Source organism: Harpia harpyja, chromosome 14 (assembly GCF_026419915.1).
Source record: "Harpia harpyja isolate bHarHar1 chromosome 14, bHarHar1 primary haplotype, whole genome shotgun sequence".
Taxonomy (NCBI): Eukaryota; Metazoa; Chordata; class Aves; order Accipitriformes; family Accipitridae; genus Harpia; species Harpia harpyja.
Genome location: NC_068953.1, coordinates 11352776 through 11379577, shown reverse-complemented (window position 1 = coordinate 11379577; position 26802 = coordinate 11352776). Strand labels below are relative to the sequence as shown.

The 26802-nt window shown below is 50.4% G+C and overlaps 1 protein-coding gene across 1 annotated transcript in view; it reads right to left on the bottom strand.

The window, feature by feature from the left end:
* Positions 1–621: 621 nt before the first annotated feature.
* Positions 622–26802, bottom strand: part of LOC128151081 (heparan sulfate glucosamine 3-O-sulfotransferase 3B1-like) — a 31649-nt gene continuing 5468 nt past the window's right edge. The window contains exon 2 of the mRNA XM_052808097.1: positions 622–5026. Coding sequence (XP_052664057.1) covers positions 4408–5026 — 619 coding nt within the window. The 3' untranslated portion in view covers positions 622–4407. The remainder of the gene's footprint in view (positions 5027–26802) is intronic.

Below are 26802 nucleotides of genomic sequence, written 5' to 3'. Positions count from 1 at the left end.
GCACTGCTTTGTATAGCACTGGCCTGGGACTCTTCTGAATTTAATGATAGTGAATTTTTATATCTTAAAGTGTTGAGTGTGTAGGGAGCAATAGCAACCACTGGCCCCAGAGGTTTGGATCAGCATCACTACTGTAAGTGCAATGCTTTTGAAAAGAAACTTGGCACTGGAAAGGTTCCCCACCACCAGCTATAAAGGACTGAATTTGTCCTCCAGCATCCCTGATGCAGGAGGATGATTTCACCAACCACCAAGACCATCCAGTTTTTGCAGCAGGGCTGAGGGCAATCCCTCAGGTCTCCTTCCCTGAAATGGTGTTTGATGAAGGTGCTTTCGACAGGACAGATCAGCCCACACACAACCCGACTAAGCAAAACACGCACGCGTTCACCACCCAATGAAGCCTCCGGCTCCCAAACACAGCACTGTGCTGGGTGGGAGCTCACCTATGTGATTAAATCCTGCTGGCCTCAGCACACGCTTCTGGGCTTTGCCGTGGGGCCAGCACAGTTGCTGGACATTAATGGGGTGGACATGCAAGTGTCGGGGGTCAGCACCACCAAACCCATGGGGGGAGGCCACCTCTACCTCCGCAGCGTTGAATGAATACAACCGTGTCCATCGCTTGGTAAAATATAGCTTTTATTTGTTCATACAAATAGTATGAATTACCAGAATTTCATTTCCCTAGAAACATCTTTCTCTGTGTAAAATTAATTTGTGTTGTACATACCACAAAATAATCAATTTACATTTTTTTTCAGATTTTCTTTTTTGTGCGTTTTTTTGTTTTTTCTTTCCATTTTGTTCTTTTTCTTACAAATTGGCTACTCTATAGTACCATGTTACAGACAACACGTCACTAATATCTGTACTGCACTTCTGAATACAGGACTGAATGAAACTCAGCCATAAATTAATGTTACAATGTGGAAAAAAAAACCCAAAACTTCTAATCACACCTCCAAGCTTAACTTCAAAAAAAGTTGTTGTTTTTTTTTTTAAATTATGACAATAGCACTGATTCCGGTATTAGCAACCAGATGTACACCACGGGAAATTCACCTTCATTGTCTTATTTGCTAGGTAAGGCCTTTACGTTAAAAGTCTAGTGCAGACTTCATTACGAAGGATATTGAGCCAGGGCTAACAATTTGCTTAAGGTTAGAAGAGTTATTATTCACTCTCTGTATTTCTACTTTCCAACAAGATTGCTTCATGAGAGCGTTTTTCAGCAGGGCTTGATTATACAAATTAAGCCCACACTCTGCTGTATAGCTGAGGAAGGCATTGGGATATTAAAAAGTTGTTTCCAAGAAAGGAAGAAGGAAGACGTAAGGGATGCGAAATCTTCCAGCATTCAAAAGCAGGCACACACACGTGCTCCGGAGGGAACCGCACGGAAAGGAAGCCACGCCAACGCGGTAGATCCCGGAGGCTCTTGCCACGCAGCAGAAGGGCTCAGCCAGCGAAACCGCTTGGGGAAGCGGTGCGGTCGCGGCTGGGAGCTTACCCAAAGGCCAAGTGGAGAGGATGAGCGTCTTTCCACACATTGCATAAGCCAGCTAGTAGGACAACTGAGGTTTTGAGAACCAAAACCCACTCTTTTCCACCAGGAAGTATTTTCTTCTCCTCCCCAGCCCTCACCCCCCGCAGCCCCTTCCCCTCAGTCGCCCAACAGCAGCAGGGTTTGTGATAAAGCAGACACGCTCGTGCATTCATCGCCTGTCCTGGCAGCAGGGAACAGAGCCAGGGACCTGGCTGGAGCTAAAACCAAAGACCCCACACATGCATAGATCCAACCACCACTCAAGGTTTGCAGCTGTGTTTTGCAGGACAGGCATTGTGTGTGTGGTCTGTCAACCTGCGCAGCTCAGCAGGTCCCACACTCACGCCTGTGACCTCTGGAAGTGGGACTGCATCAGGCCAAAGCATCGCTTTGTTGCTAGAAATGGCTCAGGGCAAAAAGGAGAGGATTTGCCCAACTTTCCTGTTTGTAGGATGATGTGCTTGGAGGCAAACCCCAAGGAGGGATTTGCATCACGCTCACCGCAGGTTTGCTAGGCAGCTCAGTCCTGACATTATGCTTAGCATCTCCCTTTGCTTGAGGACACCCCAGTGCACTGCACCCCATGTATGAACCCACACACGCCTCACCAGCACTGAGGGAGGTGCAAGTCCCCTAAATCCCTTCGGAGATGTGACACTGCTGAGCCAAGCCAAGAGCCCATAGGTTCAAACAAAGCACTGAAGGGCAGCACTTTACCTGCAAATCCCTCCAGCAGACCCAGAGGTGGGTATCCACCTGAGCAGGACTAAATCAAGACCCAGGGAGAGTGCAGTCCAGGCTCCAAAGAGCCTTTTCATCACCAAACAGCTGCAGCAGAGAGCTGTAAGGAGCAGGCAAGAGCAAGGAGGCTGCAAAATAAAAGAAACATCTGGGAAATGCCACTGAAAACACCCCACCATAGCTGGGCATGGCTCAGCAATGTGGTACTCAAAGGTGGTTTGCTATGGGTGACTGGGGAGATGTGCAGGGCAGGCATTTATATAGGAAATGCATATGAAACTAGAGCATTAACACAACTCACGTATGCTTTGCCCATTGGTGCATCTGCTGTTTCGAGTTTTACTTACACCGCCCACTTTATGCAAGTGCATACATGGTAATGTCATGAGATTTATCCAGCAAGCTCCACGCTTGGTGTGGTACATCATTTCAGCGCTGCAGGTGAGGTGCATGGGTTTTTGTTGCCCAAAGACAACATAGCCCTGCTTCTGTTAAAAATTCAAGGAGCAAATCACTTCTGCTGCCACCTTGCTCTGAAAACATTCCAGTTGAGCTAGCAGAACCCCCGACAGTAATGATAAGGCATTGGCACACACAGTGCTTATCAAAACGTCCTGAGCACACAAAACATGCCTAGAGCTCTCAGGAGAGCCCTGCCAACCTGTCCTAATGCCCCAAAGCATTTGGTTCCACCTGAGGGGAAGGATCTCCAGGTTATTGTACCTGGGTTGATGGTTAAGTGCTCAGAGCCTCCTGTCCTGCCTGGCTACCACCCCTGCGCTTGCCCGGGGCAGCAGGGCGGCAGGGGGTGTACCTGGCTACACCTGGGCTGACAGCAACACCCCAACCCAAGTACAGCCCAGACTCCCCCCTGCTTTTCTACAGATTCATCCTTGTTGGCAAAGCAGCACTTCTTCCTGGCTCTAGGCAAACGCTGCTCCTTGGGAGGGACCGTGGATAGGGTGTTGGACCAAAATGTAATGGGAATCGAGGGGGCCAAGGTTGATGTTCCCCAGACTTAGGCACCGGGAGCTGCTCCAGCGGCTGCAGGGCTGGAGATGGTAGTGCTGCCTGCGCCGTGTCCTGGGACACCCTCCATGCTGGGGATGGCACCAAGCAGAGACCTGGGGTTTTCCCGTGACACCGCAACTCTGCTGGCGTCTTTGGTGGGTGGACGCTGCTCCCCGCACTGCCGGCGCAGCCACCTCCCAGCAGTGCCCTGTGTGCACAGGCACTGACGCTTCTTGCAAGTCATTCAGACCAGTGCCGAGCGTGTCACATACAGATACATGTATTTTTTACATTTGTCCTGCAGTAAAGATTTAAAATGCATAGAGGGATCGTGGGAAAGAGCCTCCTTGACAAAAGGCAAGAAAGATAAGTATACTGAGGAGACAGCTCTGCCCATGCAACAGGCTCTGTGGCTTCTCCGCTGGAAAATGAGCACGTTACCCTCCCGGCAGAGTCCTGGGCTGCAGAGCAGGAGCTGTATGGCTTGGGGTTCCCTGCGCTTTACAGCCACCAGTAAAACGCACTGCTGCTCAGCAGAGGTATGTGGGCTGTAGGGAGATGACCAGCCTCCCTCCCCACCCGCCCCAGAGAAACCTCCCCCCAGGGGCTGCGGGACTAACTGTAAAGCTGTGGGACAAGGGAGCACAACACCGGAGCAGAGACTGGGACACTGGAATAGGGAAAGCAAGTGTTTATAAAGGCCAGATACCCGTAACAAAAATAAATTTGTGCTTTCCCTCCCTCCCCGCCCATCCCCTTCCACCCTCGCTTTTTTTGATTTTTTAAATACAAATTTTGTTTAGGAAAAATGGAAGCACCGTCTGTTACAAACCAAACCAAAAAGAGGAGAAAACAGAAGGGGGGGAAAAAAAAAAAAAAAAAAAAAAAAGGAGAGACATATTAGAGTTAAACACCGTGGAATGTTAAACAGGTTACGGGCTACCATTCTAGCCAGTGCGGTTAGGCAGCTTAGTGAATTAATTGCTTAGGAATTAAAAATAAATTATTATAAAATAGATTTCTGTACATTTTACATACATATATATCTCTTTATATACGCAAACCGTGCTGGGCAAGAAATTACAGGAGACTTTCCCACGCCAGCCTCAGTCCCAGCCGAAGTCCTGCCCCGTCATCTGGTAGAACTTCATGTTGAAGGGCCGGTAGAAGTCCCGCAGTCTCTGCACCACCTCCTGGTCTATGTCGGGGTGGGTCCTGCCTTTCGTCTTCCCCAGGCAGTGGGGTTTGCTGCTGCCTTCCGCCTTCTTCAGGCAGGGGAACCCCTTGGTTTTGTTGAAGTAGAAGTGTTTGTCGGTGATGATCCTCTTGAGGCCCAGAAAGTCCTGGACCCTGCCCAGCTCCCCCGCGGGGTCGCTGATCAGCCTCTCCCCGCTGACAAAGAGGATCTGCCCGATGGGGAAGTAGAGGAGCCAGTTCTCCAGGTGCTTGGCATAGATGCCAATCTGGATGGCGCTCCACGAGGTGTCGATCAGGCCCGTAGTCCTGTTTTTGAAGGTCAGGCTCTCAAAGGTGGGGATATCGGGCTTCTTGGAGAGCGTCTGGGTGTAGTCCGAGATGGCTCTGGTCACGGGGTCCCGCACCACCACGATGAGCTTTGTGCCCTTGGACATGGAGGAGATGCGGGCTGGGGCCTCCTTGGTGACGAAGTAGCTGGGGGTCTTCTCCATGGTGATCTGCCCCTCCAGGGTCCTGGGCATGAGGTCCCTGCAGCAAAACACACAGACATGGGTCAGAACAACAGGTAACAGGACCAAAAATATGCATATCCATACACACATATATATATATATATATTCACACATAGATGATACACAAGAATTCTTCTCCCTAAAATGCCTACACAGGCCATTTAGCGCATAGAGATAAATCCATCTTCCATTGATTTAGGGATTAGGGGGGGGATTATTATTAAAGGCCACTGTATTAGAAATCCAGCTGAGTAATCTCCCAGTTATCCATGAGTGGATTAGCTGGGCTACGCTCTGCACCTGGAGTGCAGCTACATGTACCACACGGGCTCCAGACTGGTCAGGATGAGTCCTGAGCTGCACCAGGTGGCTTTCCTGGCTCAGGTCAACACCAGAGAGCCCTCAGCTCCAACCCAGGGCTCGTTTTCCCCACAGAAACAAGAAGAACGGTGTAACAGAAAAGCAGGACCTCACCGGAGCACATCCACCTTGCTTTCCATTCGCATCCCAAACACAACACTTTTCCCAATTCAAGCAAGAGGGTGCAATTTGTCCCTGGCTTGTCAACAACAGGACCTCATCCAACCATAAGGGTTCTCTGGCACCCAGCTTCACCCATTGCTTTACTATTCCCTATCGCTGTGCAGACTTGTTCCCTAATACACACTAGAAGGAACATCAAGAGCTGCTCGTGGCATCTTCAGCACATCCCAGTCCAGCACCCAACGAGGACAATCTCTCCCCTCCACTGCCACACGGGCTACAGCAGGTCCAGGACACAGGATATGATCATGGAGAACACAACCTCAGCTCATGGGTAGGATGTACCCTCACAAAATACCCTCAAAACCTAAAGCCTTCAGCAATTTCACTTTATTCCCTGGCTATTTCTAATTAACCATGTGGGGAAAAACTAGAGACCAGGAAGAGTAATTTTTTCCTATCATTCATTAGGCAAGCCTAAATATCTTAGACCATTTGCCAATTCTTTCCCTTTATAACCCAATGGGACTCATTTGCTCTGGGTTGCAAGACAGTTAAAAAAAAAGGCAAGAGGGGAGTCAGCCACAAAATTAAAGCTATAAAACTTGATTAAGTTTTCAAAGCATCCACGCAGCACAGAGAAATAACCAGCCAGTGTGAGATCTGCAAGCCTCAAACAGCGTTTCCCTCAGACGTACGACACTGCACACAGAGGCTGTTTGTTCCCTGACGGCCATCTCCTCCCTTACCGCTTTTGTGCTTCTACAGCAATGAAGACCATGGGCTCTTGCAATTAAAAAAGTGACTGATAATTTGTGCTAAAGCCAACGGTTGCCCTGATTAAGAAGCCAAGGGAAAAAAATGACCCATCTGTTCTGAGGCCAAATAATAGGAAAACCAGGAATGAGAGGTCTGATTGAATCAAAAATCATAACATGCCTATGAAAGTTGGTCAGTAGCTATTTATGCAACTGCTATTTAGCTTACACTGTAACTGGTATTTTGCTTCATCAGCTTCTGCAATTAACTTTATGCAATGTGTTTACTGGCAAGGGGCACCCAATGACTACACCTCTGCACTGCAGGTGAGGTGTGCTCAGGGGCTCCCCAGAAGGCCCCTTCTCCATAGACCCATGGTGGGAGACAGTCCCCATATCAGATCTGCACGGGTCACTGGGAGAAGTGGTGATGGACAAGCTGGACTGTGGAAGAAGGGGCTATCAGCTTGTGGAAACCCCCAGCCATGCCCAAGGGTGGTGGCAACCCCCAGGGCTGCAATTTCAAGGCCACGCAAGTGGAGTTTCACATGCAGATAAAAATCACCCTGGTCCACCAGACATCTGGGAAGTGAGAACTTCTGAAAGTCAGGAGCCAGCCTGTGCCAAAAAACCAGTAACCAAAATAAAACTCTGACTAATCCTTCACCTTTCTGGCCAACTCCACAAACCCGTAACACCATCACAGAACACAGCCAGTCAGTAACGCTCAGACAGCAACTCTTAAATCTATCGTGGGCTGATGTGGATTTCGACAGTCTACTCATTAAGTAGTGTCTCTTTTTACAGCCACATTAAATCCAAGTTCTACATCCTGCGCTGGCCACCAACCGCTTTCCAGCTTGATTTAAGAGGCTGGTTTCAACCCATGAAGTCCTTAATGGGCTGGGACCTGCCTAGAGAGGAGACTGCTTCCCAAGACATGCTCAGGACAGCCGTGCTGCACTGAAGCCCTTTGGCTTCAGGTCAGGTCTGTCAGATTGCTTGCTGTATGGGGCCCTGCACCTTGAGACCAACTTCTCCTCCAGGACTACTACAGTCAGTATTTATCAGTCTCCTGGGAATGATGCAAGGGTTAGTTTTTCCCCCTTGCACAAGAGAGGCATTGGGTAGGCCCGGGCCATGAAACAGGAGGAAATTGCTGGGGGTGGAGGTGCTGAGTCAGTTGATCTGGTTGGGAAACACAGGCTTTTAATTAGCATTTTAACAAACAAGAGGAGTACTCTGCAGAAGTGGAAGACAGCAAGGAGCACCTCTTTGAGTAAGAGGCATCCACAGGCCCAGTGTCAGTCCTTTTCCAGACCAGTCAGCACCTGAACCCACACTCTTGATTTGTGGCTGAGGACTTCCAATATGTCTTGTTTCCGACAGAGCCGAGAACACTCAGTTCTGTGCAGGTCTAGACCCCCCAAAATTGTTATTTTTGGAGAGAACCTGAATCCTTGGCATTTGCAGAACATCTCGCTGGTGACCCACCACAGCAAGAGAAGCAAGACAAGGCACACCATTGACACTGCTACTGGTGTCTGGCTTGGTCAGCACAGGCTAAGATGAGCCAAGATAGAAACAGAGCCTTCAACCCAAGAACGAGAACTGAATCCACCAAAACCAGCCTTCAGCCCTAGCTCCAGCACTCCCTTCCTTTGTTGTACCCAGACGGGTGCCAGGCATAGCCCAAAACTAAGATCCTTGAAACCGTCTCAGACGCTGCCTTGTTTGAAAAGTGGCTGCATAACAGCTAGACAGCAGCAAGTGAAGCCAAATATTGTGGCCCATGGATGTGGTTTGAACCTCTGACAGCATCACGTCCAGGAAAGCAAAATTTTATTGTATAGGTCTGTCTGTTGTGATGAGCCTTCTCATGCTTTCCATAATCTCCTATAGAGGCATCAATCATCGTGCTGGCAGCCAGAGACAACCGAGCTTCAGGGACAGGAGGAACTGGTAAGTTGGCTGGTCTGAACTCACACAGGTGGAAAAGTCACCAAGAAGCACTTATTCCCATTCAGACCACAACTGGAGAAGGGCAACTTGGCCCACACACAGCAATGGAGCTCCAACACAACATGCTGGACATACATGTTGGTGGAAGTAGGACCAGACTTCAGCTCTGAACACATCTGCTCCTGGGGCTCCAAGACAGCAAGGGCTGCACTAAACAACAGCCATTGTAGAAGGAGGGAAAAGAGGAGCTGTAATGGTCAGAAGAGCTGTAGCCACCATGCCCTGGCAGGATGCAACCCCTTTGGGCAAAAATAATAGCAGAAACCCACATTCAACTCAATGGTGCATGCACAGTTCAGCCCTGTGGCAGTTTGTGACAGCTGTGGAGTCCTCTCTTTCCGTGGAAGGTTCACAGGCACGTTAGAGACCTGGGCAGCTTCTGCCAGCGCTGTTTGGTGCAAGATAAGAATGGCAGAGGTGCAGCTACCACCGTTGCCCATACAGGAGAGGAAAGGGAGATGATAAAGGGAGTCAGGCTGTGGGAAACGGGGAGCTCTAGTGAGCCCTTGGACAAAAGCTGCTGCACCAGTCGGGACAGGGCTGGATGGAGACACCGCCGAGGGCTGTAGCGGATACTGTAGCGGAAAGTAAAGATAGTATGAAAAGCTTGGCAAGCAGTCCCTCCTGCCTTGTTATCCTCCTGCCTTCTGGCAACCTGGAGTTCAAAGACCTCTGGAGCCAGCACCTGCATCCAAATCATCCCATTTCATAGTGTCTATGAACTGTCTAATCCTTTCAAACCCATGAATACTTCTGGCCTTGAGAACATCCCACAGCAGAGAGTCCCAGCACTGAAGCACTGCTTCTACCTGTTATTTGAACCCTCTCCCTACATCCCTGCTCGGGAAGGGACGAGGCACCTGCTTTCTAAAAGCCAGGAAAAGGAAAGCCAGGACGAGGAGCACCAGCAGACTCCCAGCATCCCTTATTCCCCACCAAGCCCAGCCAGCAAAGCGCTGGCAGGGCTCAGCGCTGCTCTGCTGACTTCGGCAATGCTGTCGGCAGCGTCGGGGGTCCCAGCAAGAGGAGGGAGTTGCTGCGTGAGCACAGCTATGAATTTTCCACAGGCAGAGAGCAGAGCCCCTAACCCTGAGCTATTAACATGTCAAGAGGGACAGAGGAAAAGCTTTTCCTTTAATGAATATTTCCTCAGCGAAGCCTGCACCCTTCGTAGGCGAAGTGATAGGCTTAGTCTAAAGATGGATTGGCCTACTTTACCTATTAACCACTTAGACTAATGTAATAAAGGCTCTCTTTATTCAAACAGCCCTAATCCCCAGCCCCACGCAGCTCTGAAGCCTAGAATAAGAAGGGATGCTAAAACGAACCCAGCCAGGCTGCTGCTTGGAGAGGCACTGGTGCAAGATTTTGTATTTTTTTTAAGTGCAAACTTCTCCAATGTGAAAACTGGACCCAGAGCGAGATAAATTTACAAAGTAGGGATGACAGGTGGCCGCACGGTAATCCAATCCTGAAGCCTAATGCCCTTTGTGGCAGCTTTTGTCTGCGCAGAGGGGCTCTGGGCTAATCTGCTGCCACTTCTCAAGGAGGAACGGCGAGGGGCCGCAGGCTGGGGGGGTCAAGGGGACCTCCGCAACCTGTTGCTGCATTATTCGCCCCAGGTAGGACAGACCAGCGCGCAGGGCAGAGCCCAGCAGTCGTTACCGATTTTATCCCTGGGGACGTCTGTCGGTCCCCCCCACGCACCTCCTGCCATTCACAAACACCCGCTGGGATAAACCCCTCCAGGGTCTGCCACAGCCCAGGGCTCTGCGGAGATGACCACCCCTGGCCGTCTGCCCACGTGGAGGTCACCGTCAGGCTGCCCAGCAGAGACCCGGCACACTCAGGTGCTCCTGCTGCCAAACAGGAGTCGTGGAGCTGAGCGGGTGATGAGTTTTCCCTCCTGGGGAGGGTTTCGTGTCAGATACTTTCCTACCCTGCACCCAGAGTCACCCAGCATCGCTTTCGGAGATGTTCCCCCCACCCAGCGTGCTCAAGAGCTGAAGTCCCACTGGTAATTTTTAAAATCAGGGTGCCCCGTGCTGCAGTGAAGGCACCCTCCAGTCTCGAACCCCTCCACCTCCAGACCACCCCCTGCTCAATCCTCTGAGCTGCCTCAGTTTCCCTCTGCAAGGACGACAAAACTCTCCTAGAGGAGATGGACAGCTGTGTATAGGGTATTGTAAAAGCAAGAGAAGCGTTGTTATGGTCAGGATAAAACACTGTAGCATCCGGATGCAGCTATGAGATGCAGACCGGGGAGCGCTCGCAGCAGTCCCCGCAGCAGACCTGCCAGCAGATACAGCAAGAACCTCCTTTGGTGCAGAATTTCTAGACTTAACCCCACAGCAGTTCCCTAGAAGCAAGGAAAATGGGGGAAAGGGGAGAAAAAGCAAGTCAAACTATTTTGGACATGAGTCACATTCACACCGAGTTCAGGCCTGTAATCCAGAACCATTTCCTTTTCAGCCTGGTGGTGCAGACGCAGAGCATCCAACCTATTTCTGGCCAGTTTCTTCCCAAATTCCCAACTGGTGTTTCAAGACAAAAAAAAGCTATTTCTTCCCAGAAAACCAAATCTTGGCAACCTGAGTGTTTCTGGAGAAAGCGCCCCCAAATCCTCCCAAAAGGCTGTCTAAGAAACCACATAGATTAGATTGAAAGCTTATGGTGAGAAGGTGAATAGAAATGCAAAAGGTAGACACAAAACCTCTTCTTCCATTCTGGGAGGAGACACATTTCTAGCCTCCAGAGTCATGACAGGGTGTTTGAAAAGCCGAGGTGACAACAAGCCCAAGCAGCACGACCCAGAACACGGTACAATTTGGTGCACGTGATGCATTTATTGTGACTTTTGCTGTGTTTCTAACTTGCAGGTTGGAAAGCAAACAAGCCTGCTGATACCACCTCGGAGAAGCTTTAAAGGAAACAAGTGCAGAAGATGAGGCAGATTGAAGCCTCATCCCCTCCCACAATGATGCTCTCCAGCCTGCTGCATCCTCTCCTGTCCTATTCCTGTCCCCAGGGGCGGTTTGGTCTCCTGTCCCCATTCCAGCATGGTCCCGCTCAGCTTTGCTCCAGTCAGGATCCCACCAAAGCCAAAGGGCTTGTTTCAAACTACAGTCCATCCATCTGCTGTCTTAAATCAAACACACTTTTGAGGAGGGCTATACTGCTGTTCCCGCCCTGCACAGCCAATTCTCTTTCTAAATCCGCCTGCTTCTCTGCCTCTTCCTCTCGTCCCCTGTCCCAATAAATAAATTTAGCCTCACTTGCTAAATCTAGTATCTCGAAAAAGAGCTGTAGACACCCAGGAAAGGATGGGGGTGGCATCTCCATTGCTGGCAGCTTTGCCTTCCAGCCCACCTGCTCTACCAAGGCGATACCCAGTTGTTCCCAGTCTCCGAGGCAGCAGGTTGTTGTCAGAAAGCAGGAAAAATGTACAGTGGTGAGCAGAGCAGCCAAGGGCTGGATTAAAACCACACACTTGTAGCCTCATACAGGCACCTGACAGTGAGGAAGAGCTCTGCAATGCTCTGGGAAGCAAAAACGAGAGCATCACCAGCTCAGCTCTGAATACCACCACACTGGACCCTTCCTGACCCTACCTGGCCCTCCTCACTGCAGGGCTGATCACAAAATCATCAAATCCCAGAAATACTCCTTAAAAGCAAGAACCTGACAAGCCTGGGGAAAGACTGTTAAAGTAATAAAGCATTTAGTTACATCACAGAGCCTGCCACCAGCATCAAGGTCAACTGGCTTCAAAATTACCCACTTGGCTTTGACTCCCCTTTCTGGTGGCAGCAGCTCCAGATGGGGGAAGGAGGAAGATGGAGGGGGAGGAAGAAACAGAGAGAGAAGCAGCAATAGCAAATTCCTCTTTCAGAGTGGGAACACTTGCTGGTTTATTATTTGATACATCACATTTTTCTTACCAAAATTTTCCCTGGCTCAGGCTGCCGTTGCACCAAGGTCCTGTACAGTAGCACACAGCCTCTCCTCTTTTTATGACCAGCGGTGAGGGCAACATGTGTGCCTTTGTCTCGAGCAGGAGCCTGTTGTTTGGGTTGGCAAATTATACAACAATAAAAGGGAACGGCTGGGAACCAGCCTCGGCCTTTTTGAAACGGGTGTAACCCTATCCAGCTCCATCAAACACTCGCCACGACGTTTACACAAACCAGATGATGGGAATTAATGAACTTTGGGGGTGAGGAAGGGGTAGGTAAAGGAGGAGGGAAAGGGGGAAAAAGTATGTGGGCTTGAAATTAATGTTTTTCTCACTCTCCTTGCTCCCTGCCCCCAAATCTGCCAGGTGCCCTTCACCTGCTGGGGAGTTTGGGGATTAAAGGAGGGAGAGGAGGGTAACAGTGTGTGAAGGCTCCCCATCATGAAGCTGCTCCGGGGCTTCAATGGAGCCAAAGAGCCGGTGGCCACGGGTGGCATCACCACATACCCCACAGGAACAGGATCTGGCCCGGCTGTGGAGTCTGATCTAAGTTCTTTTGATGCAGATAAAAAAATCCCATCAAAGGCTGGGGGAGTAGGGAGACGTGGGGCATCGGCAGATGGTCCTTTCGCCCCCACTCCATGCAGGCAGAGCCGGGTCGCGCCAAACGGCCCTGGCAAATCAAAACAAACCATGCCTTGAGGAGGGGACAACGTGCTGCTGCAATCACGAGGGGCCGGGGCTTTTTTTTTTTGGTTTGGTTTGGGTTTTCTATGAAAGACTTTATCCACCTCCCCCAAAGTCACTGCACTGAAATCAGATCTAGGAGCCACCACAGAGGTTTGACCCTCCCCATGCTGCAGTTGAGGGACACGGGGCACTTTGCCCGGCTGCAGCCAAGAGCAGACGGTTTGCAGCAGCATCTGAGCACCTGACCTGGAGAAAGGAGGGCCTGATCCATGCACAAAACCTGGAGGATTTGTGCCTCTGGGAACAGCAATGGGTGTGATGAGCTGAACCAGCCTCTGCCACAAAGGTCACTTCCCACCCTGTGCCAGCCAAAACCCACTTCCCTCCCAAATGCCTCCTCCACCTCATGGGTTTAAGTGGCTTAATTAGAAGCACAGACTCATAACCAAGATAATGACATGTTATCCCTCACAGGGTTGCTGCCTTGTATAACAAGTGCCATATATGGTGCACTGTATAGCTGCAGCCTATAAGGGAGGAATAACTTACAGCAGCAGAAACACTCCACAGGAGTCTTGTCTGCATGGGGACAGGGTTTGTACTTTCACCAGAGAGCATAATAAAGAGGCCAAAGAGCCACAAACCCCCCTTTGAGACCAATGGGTGACGCAGCCATCACTCCTGGGACATGCCCGTCCTTGGCAATGGATGCAAAGGCATGAAGTTGGTCTTGGAGGCAGCTGGCTGGAGCAATCTCCCTTTTCACCCCAGAGTGGATGGTCCATGCTGGCAGCCTTTGGGAGGAAGGGCTCAAGGGAATGGGACCAGCCTGAAGGCTTGGGAGAAATGTATCCTGCTTGCAGATGCTCACATGGATGTGCCCACAGGGTACAGCCCTCTCCTTCAGGCCAAAGCCCCTGAGGCCCGGGCATCTCCAACCCTGGCCATAGGAGGACTAGGGCAGAGCAAGAACAGGGCAAGCAGTACCACCTGTCCCCCACTACTCTCCCAGCCTCCATCCAAATTCAGCTCAGGGGCTTTTCTGGGCCTGATGCAGTTTGTCCACCTAATAACCTTCAACTGATCTCTCTTCCAACCCCTTGTCCAGGTTCCTTCTGAACCCACGCAGACCCTCCACACACACAGCCTGCTCTAGGTCCTTGCTTTACCTGTTGCGTGCCTGCTCCTGGCCTCATGCCATAGCCCCAGTCCTTGCACCGTCACACCAGTCCATCCCTCCCTCTATCTCCAGTCTAGCTCTGACTTTGTAGAGTACCGTATCTTTCCCCCAAGACATCTCTTTGCCAGGCTGAGGTCTCCCAGCCTACTTGGTCATTCCTCAAGCAGAAATTCCTCCAGCCCTAAAGGAACAAACCCAAAGCGTTGCCACTGTCACCAGGTGGATTCATGCACCAACTGAACACGGGCTGCAAGGATGTGAGGCTTTCTTTGGACTAGAAAGGGCCAAATTTTCAATTATTTCCTCCCCTCTTCCCCCAACAACAGCCCAAGATGTTACAACCGCTCAGCAAGAACCTTCCCTCCTCCTTTGCTGGGAGGCAAGATATTCATCAACTTCACCAGTTCATTATATAGGCCCTCCTCTTTATGTAAACACCGAAGCCTCTTTCTGTCCCCCATCGTACTTAAAAGCTCTGAACTTCCACTAAATAATTATCTTCACTGGGGGGAGAGGGGCAGCACTTTACATATCAAAGGGCTGCTTTGGAGGGATTTACAATAATTTAAGATGAAGTGGTAAATATTCTATTCACTCCAGTTCATCTCCAGTAATAATTATAATCCTATTAGCAAGGTCCCAAGAAAGTGATTGCATTATCATCTAGCGAGCATCTATGTGGATTTCTTGGAGGGGTGGGATGGGGGAGGCCATAGGCAAGTAAAGAAGTAAAAACAACAAAAGAGGCAATTGCCAGCGCCTCCCCTCCCCCAGAAGGATTTGGTCTCCATTGTCCCGATGCTTCAATAGTGCTTTGCTCTGAAAATAAGAGCTTTTGAGTGCAGTAAGGGGGTGGGGCTGAAATGAGCATCTTATTCCTCTCCGTCACCCCCTGGTTCCCTTTCATGGCTGTGGGTCCCCCCGGTGCCGCTCCGGCCGACAAAGAGCACACGTTGCCGTTCCTGGCGGGCACAGGGGGCCAGGAGCAGCGCCGCGATTAAAAGCTAATTGCTGTTTATGGGTGAGTTCTTTAGAATATCGCCCAGCATCACTGGACTTCACTGCCCACTGGTCAAGTCATGTGAGATTACTCTAATCTGTCTCCATTTCCCCCCAAAAAGGAAAAAAAGACTGGTTTTGTTTAAAAGCAGAGCAGGGAGGGGGCAGTTCTGTGAAACTCATGATTTAAGGGGAGAGAAAAAACTCTAAACCCAGCAGGACACATGACTGAGCTAACTGGCAAACTGGGACTAAAGACTTCTTTCCAGCAGATCGCAGGGCCAACTGTCTCCGCCAAACTGTGTATTTTATTCCTGCACCACTTTGCCTCTTACTACACCCCGCTGGAGTGTTTAACTGGAATGTATCCCTGCAGGAGTGCCCCAGTTGCACCAGCGTAATCTCCTTCCCTTTCTTTCAGCACCTGAAGGCCACCAGTATAACTCCTCACCACCTCCACCAGAAGCAGGTAGCTCAGCTCTGCTCGCCCTGGCATGGATGTAAGTCAGCAGCTACTCCAGAGCTGGCACTGATGCAGGTCTGGAACAAGCTAAGATTACTTTCACAGTGTCCAAGAGTTTATTGAAAAGCAGTAGAAACATTTTTCTGTATAAATTAAACAGACAACAGCCTGAAAGGAAGGAAAGAGGAAGAATTTTAGGCAGCTGCAGAGATTTCAGTGCTCACAACTCACTCCTGGGGAAAAATAAATTCTCTGGACTGCCTCTGCCTCTTACTCTATCACAACCAGAAGGATCAGCCATTTCTCTTCCCTCAAAAATTTATAGCCTTGAGTTAACATTATGTGTACTAAGCTCCTGCTATGCAAAGATTTGGTAGATCCACTTACAGATTCATTGCAAGACGAAGCTCTGCTCTCAGAGCCTCTTGCAGAGACTGCTAGTTTAACACTTGTACCAGAGATGTTAGTTCTTGAACTCAGCTTTACTTGGGAAGCACTGATCCTGCCCTTCGTGGGAAGCTGAAACTAGTATCTGCTGAGCTTCGACTGGCTCAGCACCTGCGAACACAGAAGTAATGTCCCCATCCAGAAAAAAAGGCAGAGACAGAGTCAAGGTCTGGAGTTATGAGCTTAACCGTAGAAAGAAATAAAAAAGGCCAAACCCAAAATGCAGCTCTTGCAAGGCTTTTGCTACCTCAGAGTAGGCTTAAGCAAAGGAAGCCTGGCTTGGAAGAGACTTAAAAGCCGACAAAGAAATCATAGCTGCCGAGACATCCAAAACACATCCATGGTACCCAGGTGACAGAAGTGTCTCCTGCAGCAGAGGACGTGGGGCCAACACGGCTATCACTTGGCTACAGCCAACCCCAGGGACCCAGATCACAGGGGTTTGGCTTCATGTCCAACAGGAGAACAACCAGGTTGTTCCCCACAGCTCCCATCACAAAGCCCACCACTTGCCATCAGCTCTCTCGCCACACAACAGCAGCTCAGCCACGTCCAAGTGGCACCAGTGCCCACTGCTCACACCACAGCCTCTTCCCTGTCAACCCTTCCCTGCCATCAAGGCTCAGCCACAACCATCAACACGGCAGGAGGATCAGCCAGCGCCGGCGGTGTTCAGCCATCAGCAAGGCACCCACCAGCCCAGCCCAGAGTGCATAGCCCCACCCTGCTCCCACACCCACCAATTTGCTCTCTTAATTTGCAGCAATGGCACTAATCCTCTCAAAGATGTTACGAGCCCACAGGCACTGCTGCTCACTGGTCTTGTGGACATCTCTCCTCCTCATAGGTCTTGGGGAAAATGTTTCCTTGCAGCAAAGGGAGCAATCTCTATCAGGTTAAACCCCACAGACATGGGGATTAGGGGGAGGCAGAAGCGGGTGTTGAGGTGCACAGAGCTGGCACTGCAGACTGTGTACAGCTTGCCGGCTTTCAGCTGGTGTCCCAGAAGCACATGTTTCAAGAATTAGATGCCCAAACCAAGTAGCACCGTGACTCATCCAAGAGCCAAACCGCGCATCACTGCACATGGAGCAGAGCACCCTCCTGGCTCCCCCAAAGGGATGCACCGTGGGGCTGGACCCCGCACCTGGCACAGGACACCCCGCGACCCATGACCTGCCACACCGGAGCACCCCGGGGCTCCTGCCCCCGACTAGGATACCAGGAGGTATTCCTAACCCAGGTAGCCCGTGGGAGGTTATCCCATCAGCCTCATCCCTACAGTACCTGCTCTTCAAGGCCCTTCTCCAGGGACCCGTTATGCCATATGCTGGTGGTGGGGAGCCCAGCGAGCAGACTACATCTTGGTTTGGACCCAAAGGACACATCTAATGCAGGGGAAGATGGTCACTTCATGTACCCCCTAGTCATCTGTATGCCAGCTACGCACCGCTGCAGGATTTCTGTGGCCATGCTGCAATAGGAAGAAGTTTCCCAGAAAAGGCTTTGGTTCAAGAGAAGCACCCCCTGGTTGGGTCCATTCTAGGGTGGGGGGTCCATAGGGTCTATATGGATATGGATTTTTATGGCACATATAAATTGACTTGCTGGTTAAGTAAGCACACAGTGACCACTGCAGCAGCCTCTCTCTAACCACCAAAAGCAGCTGGATGCAGGTGGCCGATCCTGGTACACCAAGGCTGAACGTGCAGAAACACCAAAAAAAATTTCCACTCAGGACAGGACTACAAGGAGATGAACTTCATCACCCCTTCCCACACTGTCCCGCTCCCCTGGGTCACCGCCAAGCCACTGCATTTCACCTGCTCCAGTTTTGCTAGAAGGGGGAAAAAAACCCCAACCCAAACCACAAACCAAAGAGCCAACCCCAAACTAAATGTTGCACAAGTCAACAGCGACTGAACAAAACCGACCCAGCAAGATACGGGCAGGACCACGTTCCCCTATTGCCACGTTCATAAATCACAGCCCCGCTGAGAGGTCTTTTGTGTTTTCCCCCAACACAGAAATTAATGCCCTAATCTGTGTGTCTGCACAGGCAGGTAACAAGTCACACTGATAATGCCGCCCTTTGTTAAACAGCCGCACGAGCAGCCCAGCATTTGCACAGGGAGGTCTTTGCTTGCCACCTTGACACGCATTTCTCCTAATCAAGCCCAGCCTTCCTGTGCTGGGGCTTTACAGCTGCGATTAGAGGAAAAAGCCTCCCGATAAGCCCCGGAGCCCCTTTCTGCCCTGAGCGATGCCCCAGCTCGCAGCCCTTGGTTCATAACCGGTACTGGGGGAGCATGCCAGCAATTCATCTGCCCTCAGGGTGAGACATGCCAAAGGGGGGCTTAAACCACTGTGCTGGGTTAAGAGCCCCAAAAGGGACTGGTGCCAGTGGCAGCTGTGTGACAGCTCTGCTCCTGCTCCTCTTCCTCACCGTGGGCACAGCAAAGCAGGGAGGGGAGCAGGGAAACTGCTTTATTCCCCCAGCAGCACTTTCCTCCAGGCACTGAGAGCTCTTGGAGCATCTTCCACATGATGGCTGAGCCAGAGCCCACTAGCTCCTCCACAGCACGTGGGAGGGGAGCTCTCAGGGTGGCAGGATCAGGGCAGGCTTGAAACAAGCCTTGAGACAGATATACATCTACAGGTCTTCAAAAAAGCCATGTAGGATCTCTAGGAATCCACCTTCTGCACCTAAGGGGATCCTGGGCATCCAGTACCACCTGAACAGCAGAGGCCTTTGAAACTACAGCTCAGAAAGCAGCCAGCTTTCCATTTTCACTATGGAAAAAAAATTACAATTTTCTTCTGCCCTTTTTGATAATGCATGCGTGTTCCTAACATAGGCCAAGTGATGCCAGCAAGCTGCTGCCAAACCCCAGCTGCATGACTCCACCTGCCTCTTCAGCAACACCCAAACCAGCCACGTAACTGTGCAGCACCGAGGCTCCTCCTTGACTGTCTTAAAGATAAGCCAATGCCCCTCTTACCATCAGAGGATGGGTCACGTTCCCGGTGGCCAGTAATGGCAGTGAAGAACAAACTCATCAGAGGACAAGCTATGTGGGAAGGAGCCCAACCAAGTAAGCATGTCCTGTACTCACCAGCTGGCTGCTCATTACCCTGAGCATCCCATCGAGTGGGTCAAGAATTTAACATTGGTTTAGACTTTATTCCAAGCTGAGCCACTCAATTGATTGGGCAATCCCAAGCACAAATACAGGCTGGGCTATGAGTGGATTGAGAGCAGCCCTGAGGATAAGGACCTAGGGGTGTCAGTTGATGAGAAGCTCCACATGACCCGCTAGTGTGTGCTCACAGCCCAGAAAGCCAACCGTATCCCGGGCTGCATCAAAAGAAGCGTGACCAGCAGGTCGAGGGAAGGGATTCTCCCCTCTGCTCTCGTGAGACACCACCTGCAGTACTGCGTTCAGCTCTGGGGCCCCCAACATAAGAAGGACATGGACCTGTTGGAGCGAGTCCAGAAGAGGGCCATGAAGATGATCAGAGGGCTGGAGCACCTCTCCTATGAAGACAGGCTGAGAGAGCTGGGGTTGTTCAGCCTGCAGAAGAGAAGGCTCTGGGAAAAACCTTACAGCAGCCTTCCAGTACCTAAAGGGGGCCTACAAGAAAGCTGAGAGGGACTTTTTACAAGGGCATGTAGTGACAGGACAAGGGGTAATGGCTTTAAACTGAAAGGGGGTAGATTTAGATTAGATGCAAGGAAGAAGTTCTTCACTGTGAGGGTGGTGAGACACTAGAACAGGTTGCCCAGACATATTGTGGTTGCCCCATCCCTGGAAGTGTTCAAGGCCAGGTTGGATGGGGCTTTGAGCAACCTGGTCTAGTGGAAGGTGTCCCTGCCCATGGCAGGGCAGTTGGAACTAGATGATCTTTAAGGTCCCTTCCAAACCAAACCATTCTATGATTTTATTAATTAATTTATGAAAGTCTCCTGCCTCCTTCCCAGCAAGGGAAGGGTGGCACCAACCACGACCCGAACCATCGGCAATCTGGACACCAGCCCAGTCAGTGTGTCTCCCGTTGGGATGAGCTATATTTGCCACCCGCTGGAACAAAAGGCCTGGCAAATTAATACACGGGTGATCCTCTCAGTACTGATCCCTAAATGCATTTTAACACAAATGGGATTGTCACCTCAACTCATTTGTTAATGGATTAGTGATTTAGACTCATAAAGGAGTAGCACTGGAAATTAAGATTGCTCCACAGTAAACAGACCAGGGCAGTGAGTAAGAAGCATTTGTCCAGAATGGGATTTTTTTTCCCCAACATCTCCAGTCAGGCCAGTATGAACCTCCTGAGTCTCTCCCTATCCTTTTTACCCCCCCACACCAAACATCAAAGACAGAAAATAAAATAACTTCCAGGACAAAGAAGCGGCATGCCCATTGAGGCAACTGAGCTACAGGTTCATGGTGCTACCACATCCCAATGCGGGTCCCCAGCAATGCTGCAGGACTCAGGGTAGTGCAGAAGGAACCAAACCAGCCTTGGGAAGGAGTGAAACTCCCAGCAAAGGAGGGAGACAGGCACCAATTAGGGAAACATGAAGGAGCAGGTCTGTCTGCAGACTCCCCTCCTGCCCCAGTCATTACATGGGATCATGATGTAGTCATAAACAGTCAACAAAATACAGTCAAGAGCTCTTTAAAGAGCAGGCTCAGCTGGTGGAGATGCTCTGCTGCAAGTACAACAGATGCAAAGCACTGCTTCTAATTAAAAAGGTATTCATGTAATTAGAGACTTCACATTGCCATACCAATGATTTGATCTAGCCCAGCACACTCACTCGAGCTGTATTTAAGAGGGCTCTCCATGCTTGCTTTCCACTTCTGACTACTTGGGTTGTCTTTCTTTGTAAACCTGCCCACCTTTTAACACCCCACAGGCTGCGATGGCAGGTCCACGGCTACAGTGGCAACCAGAAAGGACCTTATGGAGCAAAACCACGCACGTCAAAATCCAGCATCAACCTTCAGCATCCCACCCTGCTTCCATTGAGAGCCGATTTCCTTCCAGAGACAGCGATAGGGCTGAATTATCCCATAGTCCTTCAAGCCCTTCTACATAAAGACCACAGTGGGCCGGTCTGCTAAGGCCTTGGAGCACAACCCAAGTGAAATGACTTTTCCCTGAACACTGAGGACTCTGAATGAAAGCTATTGTTATTCAGATGAAACCAAGTGTCAGATTAACAAATCAATGGGCATAAGAGATATAAAATGGGTTACCATTGAAGCCTTTCAAATACCCGAACATATGGATGAACCAATCGTGAATTGTAATTGACTCACTCGCACCTTTGATCTCTACACCCTTGGGTTCCCAGAGACAGCCCAGCCCCCTCCGACCCGGACTGAACTGATTCAGGACTCCATTGTGAGCCCTCACAAAGTCTTTTCTCTCTGCCTCCATCTCCTGGATGTAGATACAGCCTGGCACTTGGAAACTGAGACAAGCCAGCTCTGCCTCAGAAAGCCAGGGAGCTGGACAACCTGCATTACCCAAATGCAACCTCTTGCATGGAGCCCATCAATCCTGGGCACCTCTTCCCACCAGCCCCCATCCCCAGTGGTGGCCCTCGTTCAACTGGATGTGCAGGAGGAGATGGCCAGGGAAGCAGCAGAAGAGGCCCCAGAGCAAGCACGGGCAGCACGGATGCTCACTCCCCCGCTCACTCCCAGAGCCGGCCCTGGGGTGTGTTCAGTTTTCCAAGGATTTCACTGTGTAAAGCCAAGGATCAGACTTTGCTGATGGGTTTGTGGCATGCATGTGCCCCAACTGCAAAACCCAGACTGATCTGGAAGTGCTGAAAGCTGCTCTGCTCTTCTCCAACTACTTCAACAGCGCATATCACCTATGCTTGATTAAGAAACACAATTTTAAATTTTCCTGGGGTGTTTCTGCAGCTACATTAAAAGTAACCTGGAGTTTAAACTAAACATTAAGCGTAAATTTTTACTTTTGGGGTTGGAGTGAGTTTTGACCAGTTTTAGATAGATGCAAGAGAAAAAAAAACAAAGAGCATCGGTTTTGACACCATACAAATCTCAGATCCACAGGAGTCGCAAGACAAGAATTTGTTTGGGTTGTTTCAAGCCTCATTACAAACTTTAAGTTGCTGTAGCTCTTCTAGGAAACCCAGCCCAGCTTATTCTTCCACCTCCAAGCTGCAAACCCCACACAAACATTCTTTCTGTGGAGGTTTTAACCCCACACTGAAGTTTCCCCACCATCATGTGGAATGCTCCACTCTTGCTATACTGAGCCTCAAAGCAACAGGAGTCTTGAAAACACTTGCTGCCAAAGGCAAACACCAGTAGCTATTCCCAGCATCAGGCACCGATATAGAGCGAAGTGATCCCCACCGGGAGGGCAGAGACTTTGCACATGTACTTTCCTCCAGCCCCAGCAAGAGGACTGGGTTTGATGGGGGAACTGGGTGAGCCAGGGAATCCCCTAGAGCAGGCGTTGCTCTGCCCCCATCATTTTTGGGCTCAGACCCAGTTGTGCAGCTGCTTAACCCAACTGGTAAGCCTTGCTGGGATGGCTGAGCGTGTGACAACTGCAGGGCTCACCCGCAGAGGAACCAAGGAAGGAGAAGACCGTGGGGAGGAAGGCAGGCGAGAGGAAACTCCCAGGCTCTTAATCTGCTTTAGGACCACATGAGCTTGCTGTTTATATATAGCTTAATTAATTATTACACTGCATTTAGCAGTGTGACCTTGAAATCGTCTCTGGGGGGAGCCAGCAGCCGCGGTGCAGCCAGGGCAGCCGGCCAAGGCGCCGGTGTGTGCCGAGACACTTGCGCGGGGCAGGCTGCTCCTCCCGCGCGTCCGGCTGTCCGGGCAGCGCCAGCCTGTAATTACGAGGCTTCGGAGCAGACAGCAGCTCCCAGTCCCTCTCGGCTTGCAGCAAACCCAGGTTGAAACCCTAACCGGCTATTCCACTTCTGCTCTGGCAAGGCTGATATCTTCTCCCAAGGCTTCGTTCGCTGCTCAACACCCCCTATTAGCTATTCCCTCTGCTTTTCAAAATGCCATGCAGACAGCCCAAGGCTCATTAGCTACCAGACCAGCTCAAGAGGGAAATTAAAAAAAAAACAAAACAAAACCTACAAGCTTTGTCTTAAGTTGCAACAAGTTCAGTGCACAGTGCTGGGGAAGAGGGAAGGAGACGGACTTGCTAAGCCCTTCCTCGAGAAGGGGCAATGCTCAGCCTGTTTGGCTCTTAGGCAGCTCACTTTGCTCAGTCCAGCTGCAGTGAAGCCGGGGCAGATGTTCAGGGATGTCTACAGGCACCCACCAAGCCCACTGCCCTGCTGCTCCCAGGTGAGACCTTCGGGAACTTCCCCCATCTCAACCCACTTGCGGAAGATGGAGACAGATCCGGCTCCGTTCCAGCACCGTTCCTTAAACGTGGCACCAGAGGTGGGTGCAGGAGGTTCAGAGCAGAGAGGCACGGCATCTCGGCATTGCCTTCACCCCAACACACAGAGACATAGGGCACAGCAAAGCCATGGGGTCCCTCCGCAATTCACATTTAGCAGCTTCATTCTCAGCCTGCATATAAACCAGCTGAGGACCACGTACAGCCACTGCTGGGACCAAAGGGCTGAGACACACCTGCTGTTTACTCCAGCACCTCCTGCTTTCACTCCAAGTCTAATACACCTGTAAAAAAAACAAACTGAAGGCATGCCAAAGCTGCAGGCCTTGCCAGTTTTTAAACAAATATTTAATAGCTCAATGAAGCAGCAAAGCACTTTGTTAATAAAACGCCGGGGTTTCGTCCTCCCCCTAGTGACGGGAAGATCTCTGCACCGAGCCACAGCATCGCCCAGGCTGAGCCGCCTGCTGCAGCCCCACGGACCCAGCTCCAAATCAAAAATACTAATGCAATTTAACCCCAATGCAATGCCAGTGCATTCTGCTTCTCCCGCATTTAATCACTCTTTCACCAAATCAGCAGTTTTCTAAAGATCTCCTACCCATCCACGTGCCGCTCGCCTGTACTTTGTAGACTTTCAAGTTTTAAGACAAGTTTGCATTCAATACTCGAGACAGGCTGCAAGCTGGGGGCTTTAATATAAAGGTTGTCTAGCTGCTTTATCAACGTTAATCATTGTAGTGGATTTTGGCTTCTGTGGAGACATTTTCTGCACCCACAGGCACATGGACAGATGCCAAGGGCCTGATCCTGGAGCCCTCCCCAGGCAGGGCTTTGGATTGCATTAACACAGCCAAGTTTGGGGACCTAGTCCAATCTTGGCCACCAGCATGCTGCTGAAGACTCATCTCCTCATCAGAGCCAACCTCCCACGTGAAAAGTGCATTGTTTAAAGAGAATCAGTGTTTCTACTCCAGCTGCGCTTGGTATTGCCGGACCGTGGTTGTGGCAACACAGGATTTGGCCTTGCATTCACTTTCAGCAAGGGATGTATAAAATATATACATCCACCTATAATATTACACATCAGCATATAAAATGAAAGCCCATGCACAATTCTCACTTTCTTCTGGAAGAGCTGCCTGCTGTGCTGCCAGGAACGCACACCGGAGGGGAAAGGCCGTGCCAATTCAAGAGAGAGGTTACAACTGCTCGTTTTTATTATAAACTAACCACTTTGGTGGATTTGCAGAAGTCCCCAGCAGTACTAGCTGAGACGACTGGCCGGATTACAGCTCTGGTCTTACGAATTTTAGCAGCACAAGATTTACAAGAAGGCAAGGAGAAGGGAGGACGACCCCCTCCCACCAAAGGTTAGCAGAGCCAAGCTCCTTGGGTGATGCTGTACAAAGCCACAGAGAGCAGGGTTAGCCTCGCGTGGCCCTGCATCCAAGACTGGCTGCAAATTAAATTCTGGGTCACATCCTCTGCTGCCATAAAGTGCCACAACTCCCTTGAAGCCAGCACTAAGTCACAGCATCCCTCAGTAGAGATGTTCTTTCTCTGTCCCTTTTCTGTAGGGACAGGAGGAAACAAAACTGATTTTGAAGCAGGCTAGTTCCAGGGTATTTCTGAGGAGGTTAACGCAGATGTAAAGCATTTAGCAGAACGTGGCATTATTTTTCTCTAAATAAAGCGCTCTCTTCCCTGCTGCTCACCACGTGGCAGGGCGCTGCCATGCTCACATATTTTAACGGAAGAAATTTAAAAAATTGAATAATTCATTTACTAGAAGTCAGAGTGAGGTCTTCTGCCAGCAGCACTTCTACACTTATTTTCCTCTAACATTCCCACCAGCATCATCTAAACCCCCAACCACCCAAGTTTCTGATCCTCTCTGAATGACTCCCGAGACAGGACCACACGTGGTTGCAGAGCCGGGATGCAAGGTGTTGCAGGTCAGCAGCCAAGCAAGCCAGCTCACAGCTTCCCACGCACCCCTCCTCACCCCTCAATGGCCCTTGCCCCCTCCCAGTATGAGGGCACCACATGCAAAATCACCATCACCGAGTCCATTTTTCTCCTCCATCTACAGAGCTATTACAATAGGAAAATCACCATGGGGAATGCTTGAAGCCAACGCAGTACCAGGAGAGGTTATCTCCTTCCCATCACTTTTATGGACAAACTAAGGTCTACTGCACATCATGTCTGAGCAGTCCCTGCCATCCCCAGGCAGAAAGATGCGGTCCTGACCTTGGCTTCCTCCTCTCATCTGACCCACAGCACGATGCAATGCCCTTCCCAACTTGCCTCTGGGCTCCTTGCAACCACCTCCAGTCCAGGAGCAACTCTGTAATGGCAAAGCTATGCCACCAGTAACCCCCCCACCCTGAATTAACCCCCCCTTCCCTCTGAGCCTGCTGATAATCAATACGTTTCATCATGGGAGCCCTTGTTTCCATTAAGAAAGTCAAGATAAGGTCCATTTACTCAGTTGCCTTCCAGATGCTGCTGGTGACGGCTGCTGGGCTGAGCTCCTTTAAAAAGCACATGGTGTTTCTCGCGAGCTAATTAAGAAACACACAGCGAGCTGCTGAAAGACCTGAAATTGCAACGGCGTGGGCAAGCCCCGGTACAGTCATCAGCAGCAAGTCAGGACCCAACACAGCACTTAGTCATTTCACAAACCAAGGAAGAAGCCTCTCCTCCAGCCCCTCCTCACACACCACATGGTGACAACAGGTAGCAGCCGATAGCCCCTGACCTCCTAATTACACCACTGAAATAACGTGCCCTGCTATTTATTGTTCTTTGAGCCCATATGTTAACTGTCCTGCATGGCCCTGGCTGATTCATTATCCCCTGAACCCATTGATCACCCATGGTCATACCACCAGAAGACATGAATGCTCACGCTGAATGATCACTAAATTAGACTTCTTCCTACTTGGGATGGATTAATAGCACCGAATCCAGGCTCAAGCAGACAGAGCAGTTTAGCAAGCGAGGTTTGATGGTAAGACAAGTCCATGATCAGGCCAGGTTGGAAATACAGCTCAAAAGAACGGTGGTTTGGGTAGAGTTTTTATAGCCACTGCATCCAGGGCTTGCTGGATGCTTTTAAAAACAAAGCCTTCACTGGAAGCGCCTTGAGGTATCCAAAGCTTGGTGTGTGTTACAGACATCTGCCATAGCCCACTTGAAAAGAAAAAAAAATAATAAATCCCAAACCCAGAGTCAAGCCCGTGGGTTTTCATTCCCATCATTTTCATGCCAAGCAGCAGCACAACGTTCCCCGGCACGCCGCGCGGTGCTGCGCTAACGCGATTAGCCAGGCAGATCCACCATCCACATAAGTCACCCCCAA